The 27,553-nt window shown below is 46.3% G+C and overlaps 1 protein-coding gene across 5 annotated transcripts in view; it reads left to right on the forward strand.

Moving 5' to 3' along the window:
• NCAM2 (neural cell adhesion molecule 2) overlaps nt 1-27,553 on the forward strand; it is a 259,192-nt gene that overhangs the window by 144,654 nt on the left and 86,985 nt on the right. For all 5 annotated transcript variants that reach the window (XM_056825986.1, XM_056825982.1, XM_056825983.1 and 2 more), the window contains 2 exons: nt 10,133-10,320; nt 18,093-18,189. In XM_056825986.1, coding sequence (XP_056681964.1) covers nt 10,133-10,320; nt 18,093-18,189 — 285 coding nt within the window. The remainder of the gene's footprint in view (nt 1-10,132; nt 10,321-18,092; nt 18,190-27,553) is intronic.

Raw genomic sequence — 27,553 nt, forward strand, 5'->3', positions numbered from 1 at the left:
CAAGAGACTTTTCCTCCGATCTTTGGGCCAGATCTAGCCTTGAGGGTTGCTTTTCTCACGTTGGTGCAATAATGGATAATGATAAACACGGAGGAACCTCATCTTGTTCATCCTCTCTAAATCCGTGTTGGAACAGAAATCGATCATTGGAAATTAATGAAATGACCACATTTGGTGATTATATACTTCCATAATAGTTCCATTCAGAACCTAGAAAAATAGTAGCTGCTATAAGCCTTCAGGCTGTGTAAAGATTAAAATTTAGGGGAGACGGAGGCAGGTAGAAATTAGTTTCTCTCTGCAAGGAGTATTATATTTTATGAGGTTTATTAAAGATTAAAGATTAAAGAAAATACAGGATAGGAAAAGACACGTGCCTAGTCCAGAGGCCTAGACAAGATAACCTCACATCATGGAAGAGATGGGTCTGCTCCAAAACGGAAGTCCAAAAAAGAGCCCAAAAGCCTTTGCAATCAGGTTGAATCCCTTCTTGATCTGGCCCAGATGAGATTACAAAGCATTCTGGGGAAGTGGAGCAAGGAATTGTGGGGATTGTAGTCCTGGATTCCAATCCATTTTTACAGCTGCAAGTATTGTGTATTCATTCCTAAAGCCAAAAAAACAATCTTTCAATTTGGGATCTGTCGGCACTAAGTTAGCTAAAAGTCGTGATTTTCATACTATCCGAGGAACACTTTCATCACTTTTATAAGCAGTAACCAGCCTGTCGGGTAAAAGTCACTCTTTATGAAACATAAATCCTTCTACTTCAACCATGGAAGATCCCAGGTTTTCTTTGATTTCACTCTTTGAGAACTTCACAGCATTCTTTCAGCAGCTTCTCTCACAGAGTTTATATCATTTATGACCTCACTAAGGCTCGAGATCCAAGATACGGAAAATCCGACAAGTCCCCAAGGGTTTCTCCAGTGTTCACGGAATCGGCGGGACCTGCCCAAACTCTTGTTAGTCATTTCAGACAATATACCCAATGAGATGCTAAAGGGTTTTTTCAACCACAATAAGCATAGTCTCTCTCAAAAGAGGAGTTCATTTTCCAGTAATACAATGATGTCACACGATGGATATAAATTTCAAATTAACAACATTTCTTATACAACAATTTCCTAAAAATTGCAATAGGAAAAAAATTAGATCCTAAAAATAAACAAAATTATAAATGTTTTCATCTCCCTCAAAACTTTTTGCTAGTCAGATGACACGATTTCATTTGAATATAGATCAAGATCAATTTACAAAGTAGAAATGCTATACTGATTGTATTCAAAAGACCTGTATGGAGTCCTTACAAAATTAACTCTTTTTCTTGCAGTTTCTGAATATATCACCTTAAAGCCAAATGCCAATTGTTTTTCCATTAAGGTTTTATTTCTCCAGAGAGGGTCAACATCCCAGTTATCCTAACAGGAGAACACGTCTCACTTTAAATGAAAGTTTTAAGACAAACTCAATTGGATCTGGTTTTGCCATCACAAATGGTCATTAAGGGGAGAGTCAGACGAGGAGTGACCCGCTTTCCTCAAATACCCGCAGGTCACACATGATAAATGGTTCAATCAGCCGAGGGATCCGTATGGAGGTAGTTTCCCTAAAAGACTCGTGGGTTACTTGAGATATAGAATGGGAGAAAATGTACATCTGAGCTGCCCCTTGACCTCTTTGGCATTTTGGAATTTGCTGTTTTATCCCTTCTGACACTTTTTTGTGACCGTGAAATCATTTTGTGTTACTCGAATTCTCTTTCCATCTTAGTTGGAGGTCTTGCTCTTGATCACATCACATTTCCTGGAATTTAAAACAGAGATTTTTTTCCCTCTTTGTGATAATATATAGATTTTTTATCACTGTTTTGTTATCTGTATTTGGAAGCTATGTATATAATTTCTACATATTATTTTATGTGTAATGGTATTTAGAATCTTTTTTTAACTTGTCGTGTTCTTCTGGAAGATGGATAATTCTTAGATTGACTGTAGACATCCTTGTCTTCTAGTTCAGTTGGTCTGGCTTTACCTTTTCATCTTAGACTCAATACCATGCAGCATTAAGGGCTAGGCAATGGCGGTTAAATGACTTGCCCAGGATCACACCGTTAGGAAGTGTCTGAGGCCATATTTGAACCCAGCATCTCCCATTTCTAGGTCTGGCTCTTAATCCACTGAGCTATCTAGCTGCCCCCAAACTTACATATCTTATTTTTTTAATTGGATTCCTTTTTTTGCTTTTCTTCCACCAAATTTTCTTTGTTTACTTTTTTTGTTTCAGATCTGTTGTCCTCATGCTTAATAGCTTCTCATTCTTTGGAAACATTCTCTACTATATATTCATTTTCCCAACTTAAGCAATTGCTTTTTAATAATTCTACATTGAAAGTTCCAATAACAACTTAAATTTGTCATTAATTTCCTTCTTTTGAGAATTTTATTTCTGTTTTGAACCATTCTGGATTATTTTAGTATTGTTCACCATGATGACATCTGGAATTTTTTCTTCTATCAGTCAGTGTAAGCCCTGTGAGGGGTGTGACTTTCATTTTCCTCTTTGCAGTCGTTAAAGTCACACATTTTCAGAGTTGGAAGGGATTTCAGTAGCCTCCTAGCCCAGACCTGAACAGACCCTTCCATCACATTCCTGACCCTGAGGCCTTTGGTCTCGGCTTGGAACCTTCCACCTCTCTCCGCTTCCTGTTCCATCTTTGAGTTCCCATAGCCGGTTTTTCTGAACACCAACCCTAAGTTTCTTTTTTTGTATGTTCACACTCTGCTGCTGGTTCTGACCTCTGCAGCCAAATGGAATCAGTCTGGTCCCTCTTGAAGAGAGCACTCGTGTCCCTAATCCCATGAGCCTTCTCATGTCCAGGCTGTCGTTTCCATCGTATCTAGCCTCTACCATTTGTTTGCCTTTCTATAGACAAGCCAACTTAACAAGGTCCTTTAAATGGGACGCTCGGAAGTGAAGGACGAGTTTATTTTCTGTCTCTTTTCCTGGGAGAACCTCTTTTAGGCCTGTGTTGGGTCTGTTCATCGACTCTGAGTTACCCAGGAGTATTCTATCCCTTTGTGGCTCTGTGACTCAACGACACAGCATGACTCGATGAACAAGATGCTCTTCCACAGGAATCGCTGTTTATTTCCTTATTTTCTCAGGATGTCCCCGAATGGTAGCCACAGACCTTCGGGGGGCCCCAGCAAGTCTTCGATTGAAGTTGTAGTGCAGGAGTCCATCTAGATTAGCAGCAGAAAAGTTCTCGGTGCTCATCAAATAGCCATTCAGAGGACGTTTACACGGGTTTAACCCTGAAATCCGGAGGATGGCTGACTCTGTCGGCTCCTGGGGATCCTCTCTTCTGAGAGGAGTCAGCAGCCCTTCACACTCTCATAGGGTGTTTTACCCATTTTTAGGGATGGGTAGAGGGGCAGGCCTGGCATCGGGGTCCTCTCTGGACTCGGACGTGACCTCGAATACTCCGTGTGCCCGGGTGCAGGATCTTGACATTGATCGCTTCATTTGCCTCTGTTTCTCTACATGCAAAATGAGTCGAAGAAGGAGATGAACCTCTCCGGCATCTCTTCAAGGAAAAACCAAGAAGAAATCGTAAAAAGTCAGATACAAACTGAACCACAAAACAGATTTTTGTTGGGGGAAAATCCGGCGGCTAAACTATTCCAAGCCCATACGCCAGAGTGTTGCCGAATCTCTCTTTGAAACCCATCCAGTGTGTTGGATCTGTCAGAACTTCTTCCCTGCGAACACACACAGCCTTGGAGAACTCCTGGTCAGTCCGGCGCACATCCAGGGCACACAGGGCCTGCTTCACAATTCCAATAGCCAGGGGCAGTGAGGCTCAGGCTGTGTCCTTCTCAGGAGAACGTTCTTCCAGCTGCTATGGCAACGATGCCCATTCCTCCTCTTAGTCTTCCACACCCCCTTCTAGCATGGCACCCTTAGCCTCTTCCCTGGAGGGGGCTCCTCTCAGAATGTGCAGGGGACAAGGGTCAGTCCTTTTGGGAGTGAGCCCTCTTTCTTGACCTCCCAAGGCTCCACTCCATTGAATTGCCCTCCAGTCACTCTCCGGCTACCCAAACGGCCCATCAGTCAGCTTGTTTACTCCCTAACGCTATGCTGCATCCCTTTCCTCTGAACATATACTTAGAAATGTCCGCGATCTCAGGTTAACTCCGTGCACACTTGTCCCTGGGACCTAAGAGATGAGTATCACCTGCCTCCCCTTCAGAAAGTCCTCGCTTGGTCCCTCCACCCCACTGTCACCTCCCAGACGCCCTCCTTTACTGGCTCAACTCCTGGCAAAGTCATTTGCAATCAGTTGCCTCCGTGTCCCTCCCTCCCTCCTTCCCTCCCTTCTGAGCTCTCCACAGTCTGGCTTCTCCCTTTCATTCAGCTGACTCTGCTCTCCCCAAAGCTGCCCGAGGTCACTTCCTGGTCCCCTGGAGCAGCATTTCCTCAGTCGTCGCCCTTTGGCAGCCTTTGGCACAGCCTTTGGCAGCGCTTCTCTTTGATCCTCTTCCGGATGCTCTCTGAGCTCTACAGCTGATGCTCCACATCTTGCCTATCTCTTCTGCACTTGCCTTGAGGGGTGCTCGTTAGCCAAGGCTGCTGTCAAGTCACAGTAATGCCGGATTCCAGTGAGACAGATTGCAGTGTGGGGTCACCCCGGAACTAGAGGGCGCCCATGAGACAGAGAGACGCTGGCGGAAGGCAGGCCAGGAAGAGCCATGACAAGAGGGACTTTTGGGAGCGGCCTGGGGGGGGGGGGGTCAGAAAAGCAGCTCCGGGGTGGCCAGTCTCCTTCTTCCTTCTCTAATGGGCAAATGGCCTTGGCTGAAGCATCCTCTGGGCGGATGGATGAGCTGCCCCACTGGGGCGAAGTGGCTCTTCTGCCTCTGCGTCTCGGCGCTCTCAGGTGGAAGCATTTGCCAGCCCTGAAGAGGCCTTCTGAAGGGAAGGAAATGAGGATCTGCCCCAGGCAGGAGCCCACAGAACAAAGGCCGAGGGTCAGGCTCTGGAGCTGGCCCAGGCCCGGGTTCGGGGACATCCAATGGCGGTGTAATGAGGAGCACAAAACACGGCCTGATGGTTAAATGGGGCCCTCGTTCGCCATCCGCTTCCTTCTCCGGCTCGTGCAGCTCGAGGTAGCTGGGAGCCGCAGGCCTCGGGGCCCTCTCCGGGGGACCGTCTTCTCCCTTCAGCCTCTCAGGGGAAGGACGACCCGGAGAACTTGGCGGGGTCCTTTCCACAGGGCTGCGGGGGTCGTCCAGCAGGCCCATCTCTAGGCAGACTAGCCGGTGCAAGGCTCGTGTCCCAGTGACGGGGAGGGAGTTGCCATGACGGGGTCAAGAAAGGCCTCAACTGCCCAACGACTATCCCAAAGGGCAAAGGGGGGACTTCCTGAAAGGGCTCGGAAGGCCTGAGAAGGGCTCCGATGCTGTGTGGAAGGCCTGTCCTTCGGGATTTAGGAAGTTCTATCGCAGTGGTCAGAGCGACTTTGACAGGATGGGGCGTGCGGGCTCTGCTGAGGCACTCTGGACGTTATGTTTTCTGTGGACGTCTGTGATCCGCGTGGGCCGCTCGGGCAGCATCACCATGGAAAGCACCGCGTGCATCCGGTGACCACGAGACGTGCTCGTCACCTCTCGGGGCACCAGTCTGCCATCAGACGTCCAGAAAGGACCTGCGGATACGGGTGGAGCTCTTTGGGGTCCCAGAAGCGAACCCCACCGGCTATAGAGACCCTCCCACGTACGTGATCTCTGGCGACGTCCAGACACTCACTGAGGAACTTCCTGATCATCGCCACCAGCATCGTTGAAGGGTGACTGTGTTGTGTGAAACCTCAGAAGACCAACCTAGCAAAGGGTCCGGGCAAGAGACACTGAGCAGCCATTGATGTAAATGTTCCGACAAAAGCTCACTCCACCTTGGTGCTGGGCGTGCCCAATGCAGAAAGACTCTGAAGACGTCTGAACGCGAATTTGCTAAAAGTAGAATGATGTGAACATCTTTGTGTTCCAAAGAGCACTTGAAGGAATTCATGGTTCAGAAAACACTTAGAAACTCGAGGAAACAGTTCAACAGCTCTATGAAAAAGATTGAAAATGACGAAACAATATCCCAAAATGACTGTGATGAAGCGACACAGTTTTCAAAGAAAAAACTTCATTTCTCAATACATCCATTAACAAAATGGAAAAACAAATTGTGCAGAGGAAGCATTCAATTAAAAAATAAAATAAACAAATTCTAAGTAAACACAAAGGAGAAAATCTCAAAAATGAAAGGAGAAAATAAAATAGAAAGTAGAAACACCATAGAAGTGACAAACAGAACCAAAAATGGTATTTGCAAAGATTAGCAAATTAGTAAACCTTCAGCAAACTTGGAAAAAAAAATGAGTCTGGGGAGAGAAAAAATACTGACCAAGAATAAAAATGAAACAGTGAAATTACACCAGAAAATAAATTGAACAGCAGAAGGTACTATAGAAAAATGTGCAAGCAGAATTAAGAATTTAAAAGAAGAAAAGATTAACAAAAAAATAGAACATACCCAAATGAACACTCAATTGACAATAATGTATTAATCACGTACTCTATCCCAAGCACTCATAGAAATCCAAAGAAAAGAAAAGCAAATTCCTCTTTCAAGGAGTCTTCATTCTATTAAGAGAAACAACACGCCCAGAGCTGGGTAATAACAGGGATTACCCCATCCCCACTGCGTGAAGGCCAGGGAGGTAGCCCCCCGCCGGTGCTGTTCATTCTGCTATGAACAGGATCCCCTCTACCCAGCTCCATTTAACCACCAACAGCCAGGTTCGATTTTACAAAGGAGTGTTTGCCTCAAAAAGTAGACCACGTGTATCAGCTTATTCCCCCCATAAATACGCTCACCCCTTCCCTCCCGCCTCCCCCAGACCACTTGTCTCTGGGGAGGAAGGAGATTCGGGTCAGAATTTAGCTCCTTTCCTACCCAGCCCAGCGTAAGGTTTCACGTTCAAACCCCACTTTGAGCCCAAAGAGACTGTCCCGGCTGCCACGTTGAAGAGATGCAGCCCATCAGAGGAGGCGACCACCCTCACCTGCAGGAAAGGCAGGGCAGGAGCAGCATTTCTCGGACGTGTGAGAGGCCGTGCTCTTGGCCACCCCTCCGGTGGGCATTTATAAAATTCCCCCAAAGTCAGTAAAAAGTAAGCTCGCAGCGGAAAGCAACGGAATCCGAAGCCACCAGAGATCTCGTACAAAAGGCTGCACGCGGGCTGGATCCTTTAGGTGAAACCCAATGGCATGAGTGCCAGGGCATCGAGGTGGACTCTGAGAGACAGGGAGGCCCGTGTGGTTGGACCTGAAGTAAGGAATTCGTGTGGTCAGGAGCGCCCTTTAGGGATGTAGGGAGGGGAGGCAGCTTAAGTGAGCAAAGGACTGAGGAGGACCATTTGTGAGCCTGTTGTTTCACGACAAGTAAGTTCAAGAGGTGCAAAGGGAAAGAGAGTGTAATGTAAAATATGCTGATAAAATAGCTGATGCTTCCCAGCTGTGTGACCCTGGGCAAGTCACTTAACCCCCATTCCCTAGTCTTTATTGCTCTTCTGCCTTAGAGCCAATTGGTTCTGAAACAGAAGGGTTTAAAAAAATGATAATAATCTATGTTGGAGAGCAGTGAGAAGACAGACACAATAATACACTGTTAGTGGAGCTGTGAGTTGGACCAACAATTCTTTAAAAATGTGACATTGTGTTTAAAAAGTAAATGTCCCTAGCCACTTAACCCAGAAATCCTCCTGCTGGGCATCTATCACAAAAAGTCAGAAATGGGAATTAAAGATAATTACCTGGGTGCTCCAGGATTGTACAGCTAGGAAGTGTCCGGGGTCAAATTTGAACCCGGGACCTCTGGTCTGACTCTCAATCCACTGAGAAACATAGCTGCCCCTTCTGTTTTTCTTTCTAAAAATATTTCAGACTCTTCTTTACAGCTCATATTCTCAGGTGGGTCATCCTGGGCTACGTGCTGAGGTCAATTGCTCTTTGGGACTCATTCTATTTCCTCTTCCCTTTTCTGGTGGCTGCAGAATAGTCTTGTGTGATTTTGAAGTCCTTTCCTTTGTTTCTGAAAGCCTTTCTTCTGATGGCTTCTAGAACTTGCTTCTGCTCCAAATCATTAAACATTTGACCACTAACTAGCTTAGAATTTACAACCTTCAGATTCTGGAAGTTTGTGATGGTGATGCTTTCTAGAGGGGATTTGTGAATTCTTTGCTTTGCAATTTCATTTTCTACGTTCCGAAGTTCTGGACCGTTTTCTTCTAGTATTACTTTCATTGTGGTGGCAGGTTTTGTTTTGTTTGGTTTTGTTTTTCCTTCTGGGAGGCTTCTTAGGTTGTCTGTGCATCTTGTATTCAATATCAGTCTGGTTTCCTTGCATTGTGAGCACATTTTATGTCTCTGAAAAACGTATTATTTAATCATTTTTAACATTCTTTTCCTTTTAAATTATTAGCTTCCAATTCTCTCCCTCCCTCTCACTGCTACCCTGCCCAATGAGAAAGCAAGCAAAATGATTTCCGTTATATATGTCAAGTCGTGCAAAACATTTCCATATTAGTCATATTGCAAAATAAAAAAGCAAAAAGATAAAGACAATGAGAAAATCATGCTTCAGTTTTCAGAGTCGATCCGTTCTCTCTCCAGAGCTGGGGAGCATTTTTCATCACGAGCCCATTGGAGTTCTCTTGGATCATCGTATTGATCAGAGTAGTCAAGTTTTTCAGTCGATGGTTATTACAACGGTGCTGTTACTATGGACAACGATCTCCTGGTTCTCACTTCACTTCGCATCACTTCACCTAGGTCTGGCCATGTTCTTTTCTGAAATCATCTCCCTGATCCATTTCTCATCATCACAACCATATGCCACGGTTTGGTCAACCTTTCCCCAGTTGGTGATCATCCCCCGTTTCCAATTCCGTGCCACAGAAAGAACTGCTATCAATATTTTTGGACATTTGGATCATTTTTCCTTTTCTTTGGTCTCTGGGGTATGGAGCTACCATGGTGTTACAGCACATTTTCTTTTTCATGTCATTGTTTCGGGCTTCTCATCTTCTAATTCATCCTTCCCTTCTGAGTATGTGCTTTCCCAAGCTATTGTTCTCCCTGCACATTCACATTTTCCCTTCTGAATAGACATTCATCATTTTTGCTGTTTCAAACATCATTCTGGACTCCTGATTCTCTTTTCCTTTTTAAATTACTCAGACACAAGATTTGTGGTTTCGTGTTCTCAAATTCCACCGTTTTCTCCCTCACATGTTGGGTGATTTTCCTTTGTTTTGCAGTAGTACTCATAGACACCTGGACTCATTCTCTAGAGATGGAGGCCATAGTTCCTTCCATTCTTCCTCCTGTTTGTCTTGTTGAATTCCCTGTTTCTATTCGAGGTTGTTGGCTTTTCTTCTTCCAGAAATCTTTGGTACTTTGGATCTTTTTACGTTCAGTCCCTCCCTTCCCTGCTCCCCCTTTCATTTTACTTACCAATCCCTTCTTGTCTCCCTCCCCTCTAATTGTGTTTTCTCGGGGGCTGGACTTCCACGGGGGGCAATTCCTAGCCCACTAAACCAGGTTTCTGACCCCATTGATGTCTGGGTGCTCTGCTCCTCTCAGGCTTAGAGGAGGGCTGGCCGGCTCCCTCCTGCTTGGTGCCTGCCATTCACAATGCATTTTCTCCAGAACTGCTGGCTCAGACCTTGGCAGCAACAGGTGCTTCCACCTTTGAGCTCCTTGGCGGACTGTTGCTCCCGAGGGCTCCGACCAAGCTGGTTTTCAAGCTTTGTTTAATCAATATTCTTGAAAATTAAAAAAATTCTCATTTAATAAATATGTTTGTTTTCTCTGGTAATAGTCTATCGGTTTATGTTTTATATAAGTTTTAGCATCAAAATAGTTACTAAAAAGTCCAACATTTGTTGTGATAACCACTATATAACACACTGTCTATGGCAGCACCAATAGAAATGTTTATTGGTGCCCCGGAAAGAAAGGTTGCCCCGAAGTGAAGTGTCTGCTGGTTTCTGAAAGGCTCGTTCTGTTTTTTCCAGATGCGCCCAAGTTTGTATCCAACCAAACCATTTATTATTCGTGGGAAGGCAACCCCATCAATATCAGCTGTGATGTGAGGGCCAATCCGCCAGCTTCCATCCTTTGGAGCAGAGACAAGTTATTTTTGCCCTCCAGAAACGTCACCCATTTAAAGACTTTCAGCTCAGGAAGAAAGATGACTTTAGAGGTAAGTGTTACAGGCCAGTCAGTGCATTGTAAGTGTTCCTACGCCAGTTCCGTGGCCCGCCCACAGAGCTGAGTAACTCACACGTCTCATGATTGCGAGGCAGATGTGCACGCGGCCGACCCGTGTGGCCAGTGACGCGCCTCGTCTCCTCCGTCGTTTGTGTTTCCTTCCTTGACCAGAGAAACCTTCTCCCCAGTGCCATTGGGCCCGGTTACTGCACGGCCTCACGCAGTATACGCAGGCGCACTGCACGGCCTCACGCAGTATGTGCAGGTGCACTGCACGGCCTCACGCAGTATGCGCAGGATCACTGCACGGCCTCACGCAGTATGCGCAGGCACAGTATACGCAGACACTGCACAGCCTCACACAGTATACGCAGGCGCACTGCACAGCCTCACACAGTATACGCAGGCGCACTGCACGGCCTCACGCAGTATGCGCAGGCGCACTGCACGGCCTCACGCAGTATGTGCAGGTGCACTGCACGGCCTCACGCAGTATGCGCAGGATCACTGCACGGCCTCACGCAGTATGCGCAGGCACAGTATACGCAGACACTGCACAGCCTCACACAGTATACGCAGGCGCACTGCACAGCCTCACACAGTATACGCAGGCGCACTGCACGGCCTCACGCAGTATGCGCAGGCGCACTGCACGGCCTCACGCAGTATGCGCAGGCACAGTATACGCAGACACTGCACAGCCTCACACAGTATACGCAGGCGCACTGCACGGCCTCACGCAGTATGCGCAGGCGCACTGCACGGCCTCACGCAGTATGCGCAGGCGCACTGCACGGCCTCACGCAGTATGCGCAGGCGCACTGCACGGCCTCACGCAGTATGTGCAGGTGCACTGTATGGCCTCACGCAGTATGCGCAGGCGCACTGCACGGCCTCACGCAGTATACACAGGTGCACTGCACGGCCTCACGCAGTATGCGCAGGCACAGTATACGCAGACACTGCACAGCCTCACACAGTATGCGCAGGCGCACTGCACGGCCTCACTCAGTATGCGCAGGCGCACTGCACGGCCCCACGCAGTATGCACAGGATCACTGTATGGCCTCACGCAGTATGCGCAGGCACAGTATACGCAGACACTGCACGGCCTCACACAGTATACGCAGGCGCACTGCACGGCCTCACGCAGTATGCGCAGGCGCACTGCACGGCCTCACGCAGTATGCGCAGGCGCACTGCACGGCCTCACGCAGTATGCGCAGGCGCACTGCACGGCCTCACGCAGTATGCGCAGGCGCACTGCACGGCCTCACGCAGTATATGCAGTCACACTGCACGGCCTCACGCAGTATGCGCAGGCGCACTGCACGGCCTCACTCAGCATGCGCAGGCGCACTGCACGGCCTCACGCAGCGTGCGCAGGCGCACTGCACGGCCTCACGCAGCATGCGCAGGCGCACTGCACGGCCTCACACAGTATACGCAGGCGCACTGCACGGCCTCACTCAGTATGCGCAGGCGCACTGCACGGCCCCACGCAGTATGCACAGGATCACTGTATGGCCTCACGCAGTATGCGCAGGCACAGTATACGCAGACACTGCACGGCCTCACACAGTATACGCAGGCGCACTGCACGGCCTCACGCAGCATGCGCAGGCGCACTGCACGGCCTCACGCAGCATGCGCAGGCGCACTGCACGGCCTCACGCAGCATGCGCAGGCGCACTGCACGGCCTCACTCAGTATGCGCAGGCGCACTGCACGGCCTCACGCAGTATATGCAGGCGCACTGCACGGCCTCACGCAGTATGCGCAGGCGCACTGCACGGCCTCACGCAGTATATGCAGTCACACTGCACGGCCTCACGCAGCATGCGCAGGCGCACTGCACGGCCTCACTCAGTATGCGCAGGCGCACTGCACGGCCTCACGCAGTATGTGCAGGCGCACTGCACGGCCTCACGCAGTATATGCAGTCACACTGCACGGCCTCACGCAGTATGCGCAGGCGCACTGCACGGCCTCACTCAGTATGCGCAGGCGCACTGCACGGCCTCACGCAGCGTGCGCAGGCGCACTGCACGGCCTCACGCAGCATGCGCAGGCGCACTGCACGGCCTCACACAGTATACGCAGGCGCACTGCACGGCCTCACGCAGTATGCGCAGGCGCACTGCACGGCCTCACGCAGTATGCGCAGGCGCACTGCACGGCCTCACGCAGTATACGCAGGCGCACTGCACGGCCTCACGCAGTATGTGCAGGTGCACTGCACGGCCTCACGCAGTATGCGCAGGATCACTGCACGGCCTCACGCAGTATGCGCAGGCACAGTATACGCAGACACTGCACAGCCTCACACAGTATACGCAGGCGCACTGCACGGCCTCACGCAGTATGCGCAGGCGCACTGCACGGCCTCACGCAGTATGCGCAGGCGCACTGCACGGCCTCACGCAGTATGCGCAGGCGCACTGCACGGCCTCACGCAGTATGCGCAGGCGCACTGCACGGCCTCACGCAGTATGCGCAGGCGCACTGCACGGCCTCACGCAGTATGCGCAGGCGCACTGCACGGCCTCACGCAGTATGTGCAGGTGCACTGTATGGCCTCACGCAGTATGCGCAGGCGCACTGCACGGCCTCACGCAGTATACACAGGTGCACTGCACGGCCTCACGCAGTATGCGCAGGCACAGTATACGCAGACACTGCACAGCCTCACACAGTATGCGCAGGCGCACTGCACGGCCTCACTCAGTATGCGCAGGCGCACTGCACGGCCCCACGCAGTATGCACAGGATCACTGTATGGCCTCACGCAGTATGCGCAGGCACAGTATACGCAGACACTGCACGGCCTCACACAGTATACGCAGGTGCACTGCACGGCCTCACGCAGCATGCGCAGGCGCACTGCACGGCCTCACTCAGTATGCGCAGGCGCACTGCACGGCCCCACGCAGTATGCACAGGATCACTGTATGGCCTCACGCAGTATGCGCAGGCACAGTATACGCAGACACTGCACGGCCTCACACAGTATACGCAGGCGCACTGCACGGCCTCACGCAGCATGCGCAGGCGCACTGCACGGCCTCACGCAGCATGCGCAGGCGCACTGCACGGCCTCACGCAGCATGCGCAGGCGCACTGCACGGCCTCACTCAGTATGCGCAGGCGCACTGCACGGCCTCACGCAGTATATGCAGGCGCACTGCACGGCCTCACGCAGTATGCGCAGGCGCACTGCACGGCCTCACGCAGTATATGCAGTCACACTGCACGGCCTCACGCAGCATGCGCAGGCGCACTGCACGGCCTCACTCAGTATGCGCAGGCGCACTGCACGGCCTCACGCAGTATATGCAGGCGCACTGCACGGCCTCACGCAGTATGCGCAGGCGCACTGCACGGCCTCACGCAGTATATGCAGTCACACTGCACGGCCTCACGCAGTATGCGCAGGCGCACTGCACGGCCTCACTCAGTATGCGCAGGCGCACTGCACGGCCTCACGCAGCGTGCGCAGGCGCACTGCACGGCCTCACGCAGCATGCGCAGGCGCACTGCACGGCCTCACGCAGTATGCGCAGGCACACTGCACGGCCTCACGCAGTATATGCAGGCACAGTATACGCAGACACTGCACAGCCTCACACAGTATACGCAGGCGCACTGCACGGCCTCACGCAGCGTGCGCAGGCGCACTGCACGGCCTCACGCAGCGTGCGCAGGCGCACTGCACGGCCTCACGCAGTATGCACAGGCACACTGCACGGCCTCACGCAGTATATGCAGGCACAGTATACGCAGACACTGCACAGCCTCACACAGTATACGCAGGCGCACTGCACGGCCTCACGCAGCGTGCGCAGGCGCACTGCACGGCCTCACGCAGCGTGCGCAGGCGCACTGCATGGCCTTACCCATATCTGGAGAGCTTCAGTGGCCTGCTTAGGGTCTCACTAGGAACCAGGCCCAGAACGGAACTCAGGGCTTCCCGATGCCAAGGGCTGCTCTCCTTCCATTGCTTCATGTGGCCACGTTGAGCTTCCCCAAAGCCGGCCTTCGCTGGAAGACTCCGCTTGGAGGAACCCATCGTCTCCCGACCAGCTTACCTCGGTTTGAGATGCTGCTTGATAGGAAGCCTCCCTCATGTCCCTCTAAACTCGGCCGCCCTCCAGAGCCCAGCCAGGCAGGGCTTCCCCAAAGGATTCAGGGCGCCCCTCACCGTCCTGGGGAGTGCTTGAACCAGACACCTTTCTGTGACCGCCGGGGACTCAGGGGGCTCCTTCCTGCTCCCAGGCCTGAGGCCATTGGAAGTCAGAGGCTCTCCTTGTAGCGCCTGCCTGGCGTGGACTAAGAAGCCAACATTGGAAACGTTCCTCATTGTATTCATTATTCCTTTCCTCATGTAACAGCCTACATGTATGCATAAACATCCCCAAGTCCTCTCCACATAAACATCCCCAAGTCCTCTCCAGGCTAAATGTTTCCAGCAGCTTCCTGTGACCCAGGGGAAGGCCTCGCTAGCCAATCCTCTCTTTCCCTTCCTGTGAGAGCCCAGATGAGAGTCCAGGTGGACAGACATGCCTGCATCCGAGCCAGCCCTTGTCCTTGACCGCTCTGCAGTCGGCCATTGTCCATCTGCCATGTGACACTCTTCTGGGTCTGCACTCTGCTCTTCCTCATTCTCCTTCCTGCCTTTCTGACCCCTCCTGACAAGGATGGATGTCCTCAGAGCCCTGTCCTGGGCACTCTGCTCCTTCCTCATTCTCCTTCCTGCCTTTCTGACCCCTCCGCAGTCGGCTGTGCTTGGCCTGAGCAGGTTCTGGTCACAAGGATGGACGTCCTCAGAGCCCTGTCCTGGGCGCTCTGCTCTTCCCTCTTGCCAGCGCCTTTAGCGATATCCTCCGCTGCCCAGTGTCCGTCAGTGCATCTCCATGCAGAGCTCTCCAGGTCTCCTCCCCCAGCCCTAACCTCCAGGCCCGGCTCTCCGCTTGCTGGGCCCCTCACAGTTGATGTCCTGCAGGCGTCTCCCTCTCCGCCTGTCCCGGCTGAGCTCCTGGTTAGCCTCAGCCCTGCTTCTCTGTTGCTGTGGAGGCCACTCTTCCTCCAGTCCCCCAGGCTTGGGGTCACGACCGCGGCCTCCTCCATCGCAACTCTCTCCACTGTCCAGCCATCCAGTGGCTCCTCCCACGGGGCAGACCTGGTCTCATCACTATTATCAGCCCTCAGGAAGGTCTCCGGACCTGCGTGGGCCCTGCCTTTGCACCTTCTCACGCCCAGCTCTTCCCAGCTCCTGCCAGTTCCTTTCCAGCCAGGGAGGCCACAATTTTTACATTTTTAATTGGAATTTTTCTGTCCAAAAGTGGCCCAGAGAACAGTTTAGAGAGTCAACGTACGAACTGTCTTTTGGAAGATGATGTGAGGAAGAGATCAGCGGAAGGCCCTGTGCGGAAGTCCTCGTGGCCGGGGAAGGGTTGGTCTGATGGGGAAAAGCAAAAAGAACAAGCACATGTCTCAGACAGGCAGGGAGCCGCGTGGTGGCCAGATTTCTGCTCTCCCAGGTCCAAGAAGGTGCCCTACCCGGGCAGGGGAGCAGCGGGCCAACAGCAACAACAGAGATCAGATCACAGAGATCTCCAGCCAAGTCGTGCTGGAACGAGGCATCCGGGATGGACAGGAAAGAAAAGATTGGACTACAACGTAAGGAAACGCCGGCTCACAGAATGCCCGAGCGGGCAAGGTGAATGGGGGCTGGAAAACGAACTTTTGACGGGACTGAGGACGTGCAGGCCTTCCTTCCTGTGCACAAACAATCGGAGCCCTTGAGAGCCAGTGCAGGAGCCTCGAGGCCCTTAAGAGCGACGGTTGGGCTCCTGACTTCTGGAGGGAGGGAGATACTGTTGTCCCCACAATGAAGCTTCCTTTGGGGAACAGAGAGAGCCCGCAGGCCTGAGCGTTTGTAACTTGGGAAGGGAAGGCCTGGGGACGGACGAGGTAATGCCGAGCATCGCCACCAGGGCCCCCGGAGAGAACCGTTCAGCTGCGCTGGCGTTGGCGGGCAGAGGAGGTGCGTCGTGAGAGAGATCAAGGACGAACAGAGAAGACCGTCTCCTGCAGACAGCGCACAGCGAGGGGAGGGCGGAACGCGGACGGCCTTCTGTGTTTTCCTCACGAGAACCCTAATCGCCGGATTCGACCAACCATCCTCCTGTTTGTGACCTATTTGAGTCTTGTCCGACACGATTCGGCGTCCCAAGAAAAGCTTCTCGTAGGCGTTGGTTGACTCGCCGGGGCCGCCATGCGTGCCCGTGTGTGTGTGCACGTGGGATTTAAATGGTGGCAAATCTCCTCAGCCGTCCCCTGCACCCCACGTTTGCCCTGGAGAACTCGGGGGCCGGGCCCACGTCCGGGGGCCTGAGGGCCCTCATTGGGCTGGGATCTGGGCACCGAGGGTAGCGCGGAGGCCCTTTCTTTGGGGCAGAAGCGCCTCGCCGTGCCCTGAAGGTCTCTCCGGAGCCCAGCCTTCGGCCAGACCCTCGGTCGGTCCTTCTTGTCGTCGGCCGCTCCGGCTCCTCCACACGTGGTCCGTGGACGCTTGCTGTCCGGCTTCCTCGTGGGCCAGCCGGGCTCCGAGAGAAGACTTTGGGGCCCTCCCGGGTTCCGGGCCGCATTCGCGGATCCGCCTCAAAGAATCTCCGGAACATGCTCGGGGCGGCCTGGGCATCCCGCCCTGTTTCCTCTGAAAGGTGGCCTCTTGGTGGCTTCTGTGCAGCCCTCTTGCTGCGAGCCTTTCTTCTGTGGTCCTCTGAAAATGGCAGCGACTTCTCAGAAAGGCCTCGTGTAAACGTCGAGTATTCACGCTGCATTCACGATTTAGTCCACTAGGAGACCCAGGAGAGAAAGTGCTGCACTCAGGCAGAAAGACCTGGGTTCGAAGCTTGCCTCGGATACTTACTGAACCATGTGACCGGCCCTCGGCACGTCGTCAAACCTCTTGAAGTCTTCATTTTCTCCTCTGTAAACGGATAATAACGGTGACCGACTTACGGGGTTTCTGAGGTCACGTATAGAGAGACCAACCCAATGGCAAAATATCAGAAAACAAATATTTAAAAATCACACGGATAGGTCAAGAAGGAGCTCAAACAAGAGGACACACGGACTCTCCAATTTCAGAAATGGTGCGTAAATGCTAACTAGTCTCATTAGTTTGTCTGCTAAATGCATTCTCCCCGTTAGAAGCTCTGCGCTGTCCCCAGAGCCCGGAGAAGGATTTCATTCAACACTTTCTTCCTTTTGTTTTCATACTCGAGTGCAGAAACGAATCAATCGCGGACTGCGATGGGATTACCGAGAGCCTTTTTCCTTCTCAAAATGAACATAAGCTTTAGTTAATTTTATTTCTTCATGATAAATATTTCTGGTGTTTTCCTTCACCCAAGCTGACGATGACAGTCATCTGTGGCACGCATTTTCCTAACGATCGTTCTGGAAGTGAACATTAAATCTCTTTCTATGGGCAAACATGTCCGTTGAATGGATGCGATTGTAGGTATCGAGTCCAGAATTTGAGCACGAAGGTTGGTAGGTTAATGATATATTTCAGATGAATTTTAAATGTATTTCAAAGAGTTTTGAACACACTCATTTTCAGTAGAAATAAAATGATGGGAATTGAGCTCGACTTCAGTATCAAGAGGGGCACCAATTAATGAGCAGCCTTGCTAGCGCCGTGCATGGATCTTGTAGAGCGCTTCCAACATGTCTCTTTGTTTTTAAACTAAGATCGCGCCTACGTCTGACAGTGACTTTGGACGCTATAACTGTACTGCCACAAACCGAATTGGAACAAGATTTCAGGAATATATTCTTGCTTTGGCTGGTAAGTACAATTTCTATGTTCCCTTTATACAGTGCTGTGGATTGATGAATAAACATATTTAAATCTCATGGCATCTATTTGTAATAATGTCATGATCCTCACTTGTAAAATAGTGCCGCTCTGCTCGGCAACTAAATCTTATGAAGCCAGGACTATTCCCCCCAAATGTGTCACCATTACAGGGACTTCCTGAAAACCACCTTAGGTAATATAAATAAATGCATGAGTAGGTTTTTTTAATCAAATTTTTAAATACACAAAAGATCATAATTTAAAGGAATGATGTGCTCAATTCTTTTGTAAAATAAATATTTAATGCTTTGAAAATCTTTTTATTATACAGACATTTCATTTATTTCTAAAACATTCTTAATTTGAAAAAGTTTTTTTTTTTAATCAAAGAAAGATGGCAAATTCTGCCTTTGACTTTACAAGGCCAAAAATGAGAATATATATATGCATATATATATGAAATATATGTGTGAAAATTTATTATTATTATTATCTTTCTAGGTATTTATAAATATATGTTTTTTTAAGTTTCTGAATAGTTCAGTGAATTGGTTTCTTTGAAATTTCTCAGGCCTTTCTTTAATTGTTGCAAGGAAATAAACAGAGCCATGTTTAAAATTTGGAATTCAGAGAATAAATAATCCAGAATTACTTTAGTACACCTCTGTCTTACTACCATTGTACTCTTACATTTGAACCCATCCTTCCCAAGGGATGCTGTATTTGTGGGAGTGTGTTCTCCTTATGTTAGTAACGTTTTGTAGTAACTGCTCTTACTTTTATTAATGCCATATTGGTAAATGCCTTGGCCAAGAGTTATTTGAAATTACTAGCTAATTGTTCATAGGACACACTTGTAGAGCCTCATGAGCTCTGACCTTTGAACTGCTGAACTTTAAATGTATCCTTTTTTTTCTGAATCTCCCTATTGTTATGCCTCCCCCACTCCTACTTGTATTTATCCTTTAGTTCCTCATTCTTTTCCGTTCTCCCACATTATTTTCTTTCTTCACTTTCCTCCCTATTAAGTCACTTCCATCCTCTCCGGGTTCTAATGACTTCCTCTGCTCCCCTTACCTTCACTAACCCTTAACCCTAATAGCTCATCCAACCTGCTTCTTCACTTCCTGTCCCCAAGCTACCAGACACGGCTATAAGAAATCATGCAATTGGACTAACTGGATCCACCACAGACGTGTTCTACCTAATCATCGGAGCCCATATTGAATACAGCAGTTGTTTGTTTGTTTTAAATAAGTTCCTATTGGTGTCTTTTGAATTTTTTACTTCACTTTAGTCTTCCTCAGTATTACTCCTCCTGCCCTTCACAGAGAGCCATGCCATATAACAAAAAACATTTAAGACAAAAAAAGGGGGGAGGGGATCAGCATAACTGATCAATACCTCAAAAAAGTCTGAAAATAGGCACGATGTGCAACAACTCATGGGTGTCCCACCTCTTAAAATGGGATAAGATGAGAGTGTCTTCTCATATATTTATTTTTTTGAGCCATTCTTGTTTTTATACTTTTGTAAAATTCACTTTTAATTTTTTTTCCTGAGTTGTTCCTTCTGTTGTAGTCATAGCGTATACTGTTTTCTTGGCTCTGCTTCCTTCATTTTGCATTGGTTCATTTAGGTCGATAATCTCTTTCTCTTTATTTTTACTACTAACAAATGATATTTCCTTTCTTTTTACTAGAAATATTGAGGCCATCTGTAAAATCTTTCAACTTCTCTTTTCCCATTCTCTAAACCTTTCAGTGTCTTCAACCTCCTCTTTCCCTTTAGTCCTAGCGAAAAAACGATTTCTTTTTTTCTGGTTGAAGCTTGCACCTCTCCTGGTACCTTTGATCCCATCTCATCTTGTCTCCTTCATGACCTTTATTTCCTGCATCTTGAGTACCACACCCACTCCTCTTCATAGATTCCTAAAAACTATTTGAGGCCATCATCTGTTAAAATCTATTTGTGACACTTCATTTTTCTTCTCTGAATTTGCTCCTAAAAAAATAAAAGACATACGTAATTAATCATATGACATCATAGTAGTGAAAATCTGATATTGACTTAGGAATTCAAGATAAATAATGTAATAAACACAACGGGCATTCCTAGCACCCATTCTCACACTGCCCGTCCTATGTAAGCACTAGTCAACTTTAAATTAAACAGTCGCCAGGAAAAAGACCCATCAGTCTTGTGTTAAGATTAAAATTCTCTGGAGGTTATATCTTAATTTTAAAGTATTTATTAAATAATAAAAAGTGAGCCAGAGAAAGAAATGGCCTCTAGCCACATGTGGCTGGCCATTATCTTAGCAGGTCTTCTCCAAGAAACCATCCAAGAATCAAATGCTGGGCCAAGAACCAAGAGCCATGGAGCCAGGCCCAAAAACACCTTCTCCCTCTGGATTCCATGGGGGGAAAAGCCCCTTCTCTCTTGGAACTCATTTACACTTTTAGTGACATCCCTCTCCAAAGACCATTGTATCCACAATTTAAAATTTGTTTGAGAAAAATTTCAAGGAAAGAAGCGTGCTACCTCCTTCAATCCAGAAAATGAACTGTTTGGAGAAAGATGCCTGCAAAAATTTACACTGCATCAAGAAGATCCAGAATGAACTTTGAGGTGCAATTGGATGAACTGAAGGGGGTTGAACACATTTATTGAGAATGTACACTCATGCCAAAGGGGACTGACCCCTAATTGGCTTTTTGTCAATATGCCTAGCAAACATTGGTTTTGCTTTTTCTCTCTTCTATTTCCCTCTTATCTCTACCTATTGTAGTTTCCTCTTAGAAGGTACACTATCATATGCATCTGTAGTTAGAAGATTTTTAGGGATACAAGATAACTAAGTCAAATGATCCATCCCAAGCTGGAGCTCCTCCAAAGCCAAGTTCAAAGGAAAAAGTGCTGGTCACAGGAAGTTGCAGCTACTTTTAAAGACCCTTCTTTGCATCACTTCCTGTGCCTTCCTTCCATTTTATGTGGACCAATCACAGGTTTTGAATTTTCTTAGGACTGCCCAGAGGACAGTCAGTTGTTTCTGAGTTGCCATCTACTTGTAAGCTTAAAAATGAATATACAATAACTCGATATTAAAATTTAATCTTACGCACTTTAGCCCGTGGGTTGTGGACCTCCCTCCACTTTCATGTAAAGTGAGGGTGTTGTGAAACTCCCCCCACTAAAGTGTAAAGTGAGGGTGTATGTACTTCAGGTGATTAAATCCAAAAGTAGGAAAGTGAGAGTTAATCCCATCTTCACACCCTCCAATTAAAGGTCTTCTGGATGCCAGGAGCCACAAGACCTTTAGGGTTGCAGCAGAATTTGCATATCCACCACTATCTTTCCTTAATCCCATTATTTTAAGTAGTTTGCTTACAGATAAGTAACAGGCTTTGTCTTTTTTTAATTCAATCATCAGGTGGGATAAAGTGCAATTTAATTCAATCAGATGGTGAGGTAGTTGCAATTTTAATTTTAATATCAAAACTCCTTTTTTTATCAAAAGTTAATGTTGGAGTACCAAAGAAAAGGGAACTGGCTAGTGTTAATTTTCAAATTTGTTCTTGCACAGGTCTGTTGAAGAGGCTAACATCTGCAAATGGTCCCACCAACTTACTTCCTCTTCCTTGACCTGCAAAAAATCCCCCCCCCCCCCAGTTTCCCATTTCCCTTCTAAATTTAGCTGCATTGCATTTGTTTTGTTGGTTCAAAAACTTTTTGATTTTGTGAAATCAAAAGTGTCCATTTTACATCCTCTGATCTTAATCTCTTAATTTGGTCATACACTCCTTCCCTATCAACAGATCTGACAGGTAATTTCTTTTATGCTCATCTAATTGTTTATGTTGATCCTTAGTTCTAGATTTAGTTTCCTTCAGACTGCAAGGATACTATGCCTGTTTGTTTCTGTGTATTATGTACTCAATCTGTTCCACTGATCAACTTTTATTAATGAAATTGTTTTGATAATTATGTTTGAGATTTAGTACTGCTAGGTGCATTTTTCCTTCCCATTTTTAATCAGTTCTTTTGATATTCTTGACTTTTTGTTCCTCCAAGTGAATTTTGTTATTATTATTCTTTTAGTTCTATAAGGCAATCCTTTGATAGTTTAATTGCTAGTATTCTAAGTCAATTATTTTAGGTAGTATTTTTATTTTTATTTTATATTGTAATGTCCTACCCATAAACAGTTAATATCTCTACAATTATTTAAATTTATATTTGTAAAAAGAGTGTTTTGTAATTGTATTCATTTATTACTATGAATATCTTAGTAGGCAGATTTCCCAATGCTTTATTTTGTACTTTCTGTAGTTATTTTCTATCTCCTTTTACTGGATTTTGTTAGCAATATACAGAAACACTGGTGATTTGTGTGAGTTTATTTTGTACCCAGTAACTCTGCTGAGTTTGTTAAATGTTTCGATAAGATTTTTAGTTAGTTCTCAAGGGTTCTCTAAGTAAATCATGCTGTCATGTATAAAAATTTTTGTTACTGAATAGTAATAATTTCGTTATTGCTTATTCCATTTCTTCTCTTTTCTTGTAATTAAGATTGCCATTCCTAGAACCGTATTGAGTCTTAATAGTGATAAAGAACATCTTTGTTTTCTACTTGATCTTATTAGAAAGGCCTCTAGCTTATCCCCACTACAAAAAAATGTTAGCTCTTAGTTTTAGATAGATATTATTGATTATATTGAAGAAATCTTTGGTTTCTTTGGTTTCTTGGTTTGTTTGGTTTTTTTTTAATGTAACTTGTTTAAAGTGTTTTCTTCATCTATTGATATACTCAGGATTTTTGTTGTGATTTTTGTTGATTTTGATTATGTATTCTTTACCTGTGGTTTTTTTCAAACAGTTTATGTAATATTGGAATTATTCTTTAAGTATTTCATAGAACTGCCTTACAAATCTCTCAGGGCCTCTTGTTTTTTCTGCTTTAGGGAGTTTATTTATAGATTATTCTGTTTCTTTTTTTTAAGGCAGAGCTATTTAAATCCTTGATTTCCTGTTCTGTTAATCTAGACAATTTATATTTTTGGAAATATTCGTCTATTTGATTTAAATTGTCTTTTATGAGCATATAATTGGGTGAAGTAGCCCCTAATCATTTTTACTTCCTCTTTATTAGTTATAAATTCCCCTTTTTCATTTTTGATACTAGTAATTTGGTTTCCTTCTTTTCTTCAATCACATCTACCAATGGCTTATTTTTTCCTGTTAAAACAAAACAAAACAAGACCAGTTCCTAGATTTATTGGCTAATTCAGTGGGTTTGAGGGGCCTGAGGTTTTGGAAGGGTATTGAACCCTTATTGATTATTGGCATTGGTATGGATGTTACCAATACCTGTGTCTTGAGACAGGCTGCTGTATTGATTGTTAAGAAAGATAGCTTCTCAAATCAGTTTAAAGAATTCCAGCTCAGACCAGTTATATAAAACTATTTACTGTAGGTATAAAAATGAAGGAAGGGAAAGTAAAAGGAAGACAAGTAGAAAAGTATTTCTTATGTTTATGTAAGATCCCTATTCTATTAAATCTCTATCTATAACAACCCAAACCAATCTGGTCTGCAAGGACCTGCTTCTTCCTCAAACAGAGTCAAGGCTATCCTCTCTTCCTATTTATCTAAAACCCAAAATCCTTAACTATCTATCCTAATCTAAAATATAAACTTATAATAGAGAAGAATAAGTCAGGGTTATCTTTCCTGCTGCTCAGATTTGATTTCCAGCTAGTCAGAAATTGTTCTACCTTCTCTACTCAGACAGGTCAGACTTTGCTGCCACCTACTGGGGCAAGCACAGGTCCTACACCCAACAATCTCCTTGTTCTTCTATGGCCTGATAAAATGGATTTTTTTTAGGATGTGAATTCACCAAGATTTTCCAAACTCACAGAGCCGCTCTTGGACAACCTTCCTTGAACCAAAAAAAGCCCCCAAAAAGATCCATTGGTCCAACTGACTTTCCCAAAGCTCCTTGGGAAAATTCTCTCCCATCTCTGAGATTCCATTAAGATTTAAACAAACCCAACTCATTCGTCTCTCTTATGTGGAAAGGAGACAAGACTGACAGTTTGTGGGGGAATTAAATTTTGCTAATTTACCCTATTTCCTAATGAACTCTTAACTAATGAATATTTCTCTACAGAGGGCAGGATTGGTTTATTTGGGGGGTTTGCACTTAATTTCATTTATCCTTTAGTTTTCAGGATTTCTATTTTCATGTTTAAATAGGGGGTACAATTTTTTAGTTTTCGAATTTATTTAGTTGCCCACCCAATTTGTTGATCTTTCTTTTATTGATGAAAAAGTATTAAGATATAAATTTTCCTTGATATATTGCTTTGGCATCATATCAAACACTTTGGTGTTTTGTCTCATTGTTGTCATTATCTTTAATGAAATTGTTTTTCTTTCAATGATTGGTTCTTTGACTCACCCATTCTTTAGGATTAATTTATTTGTTGTTGTTTAATTGTTTCTGTTGACTCACTCTTCGTGACAGCATTGGGAGTTTTCTTGGCAAAGATGCTAGAGTGGTTTTCTATTTCCTTCAGCTAATTTAAAGATAAGGAACTAAGACAAACAGGGTTAAGTAACTTGCCCAGGGTCACACAGCTAATAAATGTATGAGGCAAGATTTGAACTCAGGAAGGTGATTAGTCTTCTTTATATCAGGCCATGAACTCTATACATTGCACCACCAGATGCCCCTCCTTCACCTACTCTCTTATTCCCTCCCTTTCCCTTAACCTCTTTCCTTCCTTTTTCTCCATTGAGTGAAATGTTTTTTCTACATCCAACTTTTTTTTTTTATCACACCGCAAGTTAAATAATAGGTTTATTGAGAGGAGGCCCACCTCACAATAAAGCCCAACCCTGGTCCCATCAGAACCAGAGATCCCAAGGCTTAGAAGACGGCCTTTTTTAAAAGAGAGAAATCTTAAGACATAGTGACAATGATACAAAAAAAGAAAAAGATGCTGATATCTTTCACATAGGCAGTTCTTAATTGGTGCTGATTAAGCTAGTGAATGTACAAGAAGATCACTTTGGGTAGCAACTTAAGTCTATTATTATTGTTGACCTTTCAAAGGCCTTTGCACACTTGGTGTCTTTTACTGACAATATTAACCCTCCTCCTGTGTGACAGTCTTGAGCTTCCACCCAAAGCAGGCCTCTGCCTCCTTACCCAAGGCAGGGCTCCCCCTCTTTCCTGAGTGTCTGAGGCTTGCACCCAAAGCAGGGTGTGGTGGGCCTGGTAGTAGCTTTTGGTTATAGCTTAAGATCAAAAGAGGTAAATAAGATTTGATACCACCCTATCTGTAACTTTCTTAGCTAATCCCTATAATTTTATAAAGCAAACTATCACTTTGACTATTCCCTCAAAAGTAATGATTATGTTATTAAAAGGACCATCTAGACTAATACTATTATAATCGTAAAAGGGGGCAGGGGATTTCACACTCACAATGTATTCTTCCTTCCTTTGAAAAACTTAGAAGAGAGTGAAGTTCCAGTGTGAGACATTCTATCTCCTGCTCCCTCTTCCTTATTTTATAGACTTCACTGAATTTCTTTGAGATGATTTTCCCCGTTCTTCCTAAGCCTTCCACCTTCTCTTTCACTGTATTCTTCTTTCCATCCTTTTTTCTTTGACTCTGGATGTTGGATGTATATTTTTGAAAGTTTCACGTTAGAATTTCTTTCAGGAAGTGACTGAAGGTTTTTTTTTTCAATTTCTGTTTTGTCCTGTGCTTCTAAGGGTAATTTTCTTTTATGATTTCTTGAAATATGGTGTCTAGATTCTTTTTGTTTGTTTATGGCTTTCAGTGATGTCTCATCAAGTCATTACCTTCTATTTAGTTAGTTCTAATTTTCAGTGAGTTCTTTTCTTTAGTAAGGTTTTGTTCCTTTTTGTCTCAAGATGTTAATTCTCTTTTCATATCTTTCTTCCATAATTTTAAATTCTTTGCCTATATGTTCCTCTATCACTCTCATTTAATTCTTAAAATCACTTTTAGCTCTACTCTTAACTCTCGCTTTAATTCTTCCAGGAATTCTGTTTAGATTTGTGTACAAACCATATTTTCTTTGAGGCTTTGCATGTCATTCTCTTATGAGTTTGTGCTTGGGGCTTCCCTGTCAACCAAAATAGCCCTCTATTTGCCTGGTGTTTCTTTCCCTAGTGCTCAATCTTAGCTCTTTTTCAGTCCCTGAGTGAGGAAATGCTCCACACACCGACTCAATTCCAGGAGTCCACACACCTCTGTCTTTTTCCATAAGCCACGGCTGGAAATATGGTTTGTTGCGACTTTTTCCTCAATCAGAATTCATTTTGGCACATCTTTTAGGTTCCTGTGGAGGAAATTGGGTGCTGGAACTAGGCTGTACTTCTTCCTGTACCCTGCCATCTTGGCTCCATCCTGTTTTAAGTTCTTTCAGCAAACACCGGTACAGTTATGTATGAGGGATGCACTGAAGAGTATGTCACCCTATGTACTAAAGGACATTCACAATGATGGGTGTTATGCAAACAGGAAGACCCCCACTGAAGGAGAATTCCATTCACAGGCCTCAAAAGACTCCATTTCAGGTCTCACAGTAGTTGCCGTAATACGAATAAATAAGAGTGCTTGACAACCTTTCTTAGGTAACTCCAAGTTTTCCAGGGCAGAATAGATCTATTTAATGCTGTTATGATTCCTGCATAGGTCATTGCTGTTTAAAACATTCTTCCGTGCTTAGCACTTCAGTGGATCTGTGACTTCACCAGTCTGGTTACTTCTGTGGCTCCTCTTGCCAATCCATCGATATCGTTGTATCTTGTGAGATTCTTTTACTACAAGTCAGGATTCCTCTCAAAGAAAAGCTCTCTGAAAGCAGTCATTTGGGCAACAGGAAAGCCATGCCAAGGATTTTGAATCCTGAATGAGTGCTGTTTTAGCCTTCATCCTGGTCTTCAGTCTTCTTTGGGAAGAGAAGAGGCACCCTCCATTCGCTGATGAACGTTTTCATACCTGGTCATCCCTTTCGTGTTCCTACATGATTATCCAAACCAAGTTCTCTACCCCTCCATATGATTCCTTATTCCCATCTCCCTCCACCTTCCCACCCCAAAATTTCAACCAAACATCTTCTTCCTCTTCCCCCCATCATCTTCCACTGGGCCTTCGGAAATGTCCATTCCAGGCCAGTTTCCAAAAACCTTCTCTTTATCCTAAATCTTTTCCTCTCCCACTTCATCCACTTACTACTGTTGAAATGTGACTCTCCTCAGGTGGCACAGCCTCCATCAGCACCCTTTCCTCTACGGGCCATACCT

This window comes from Monodelphis domestica, chromosome 4, assembly GCF_027887165.1.
Source record: "Monodelphis domestica isolate mMonDom1 chromosome 4, mMonDom1.pri, whole genome shotgun sequence".
Taxonomy (NCBI): Eukaryota; Metazoa; Chordata; class Mammalia; order Didelphimorphia; family Didelphidae; genus Monodelphis; species Monodelphis domestica.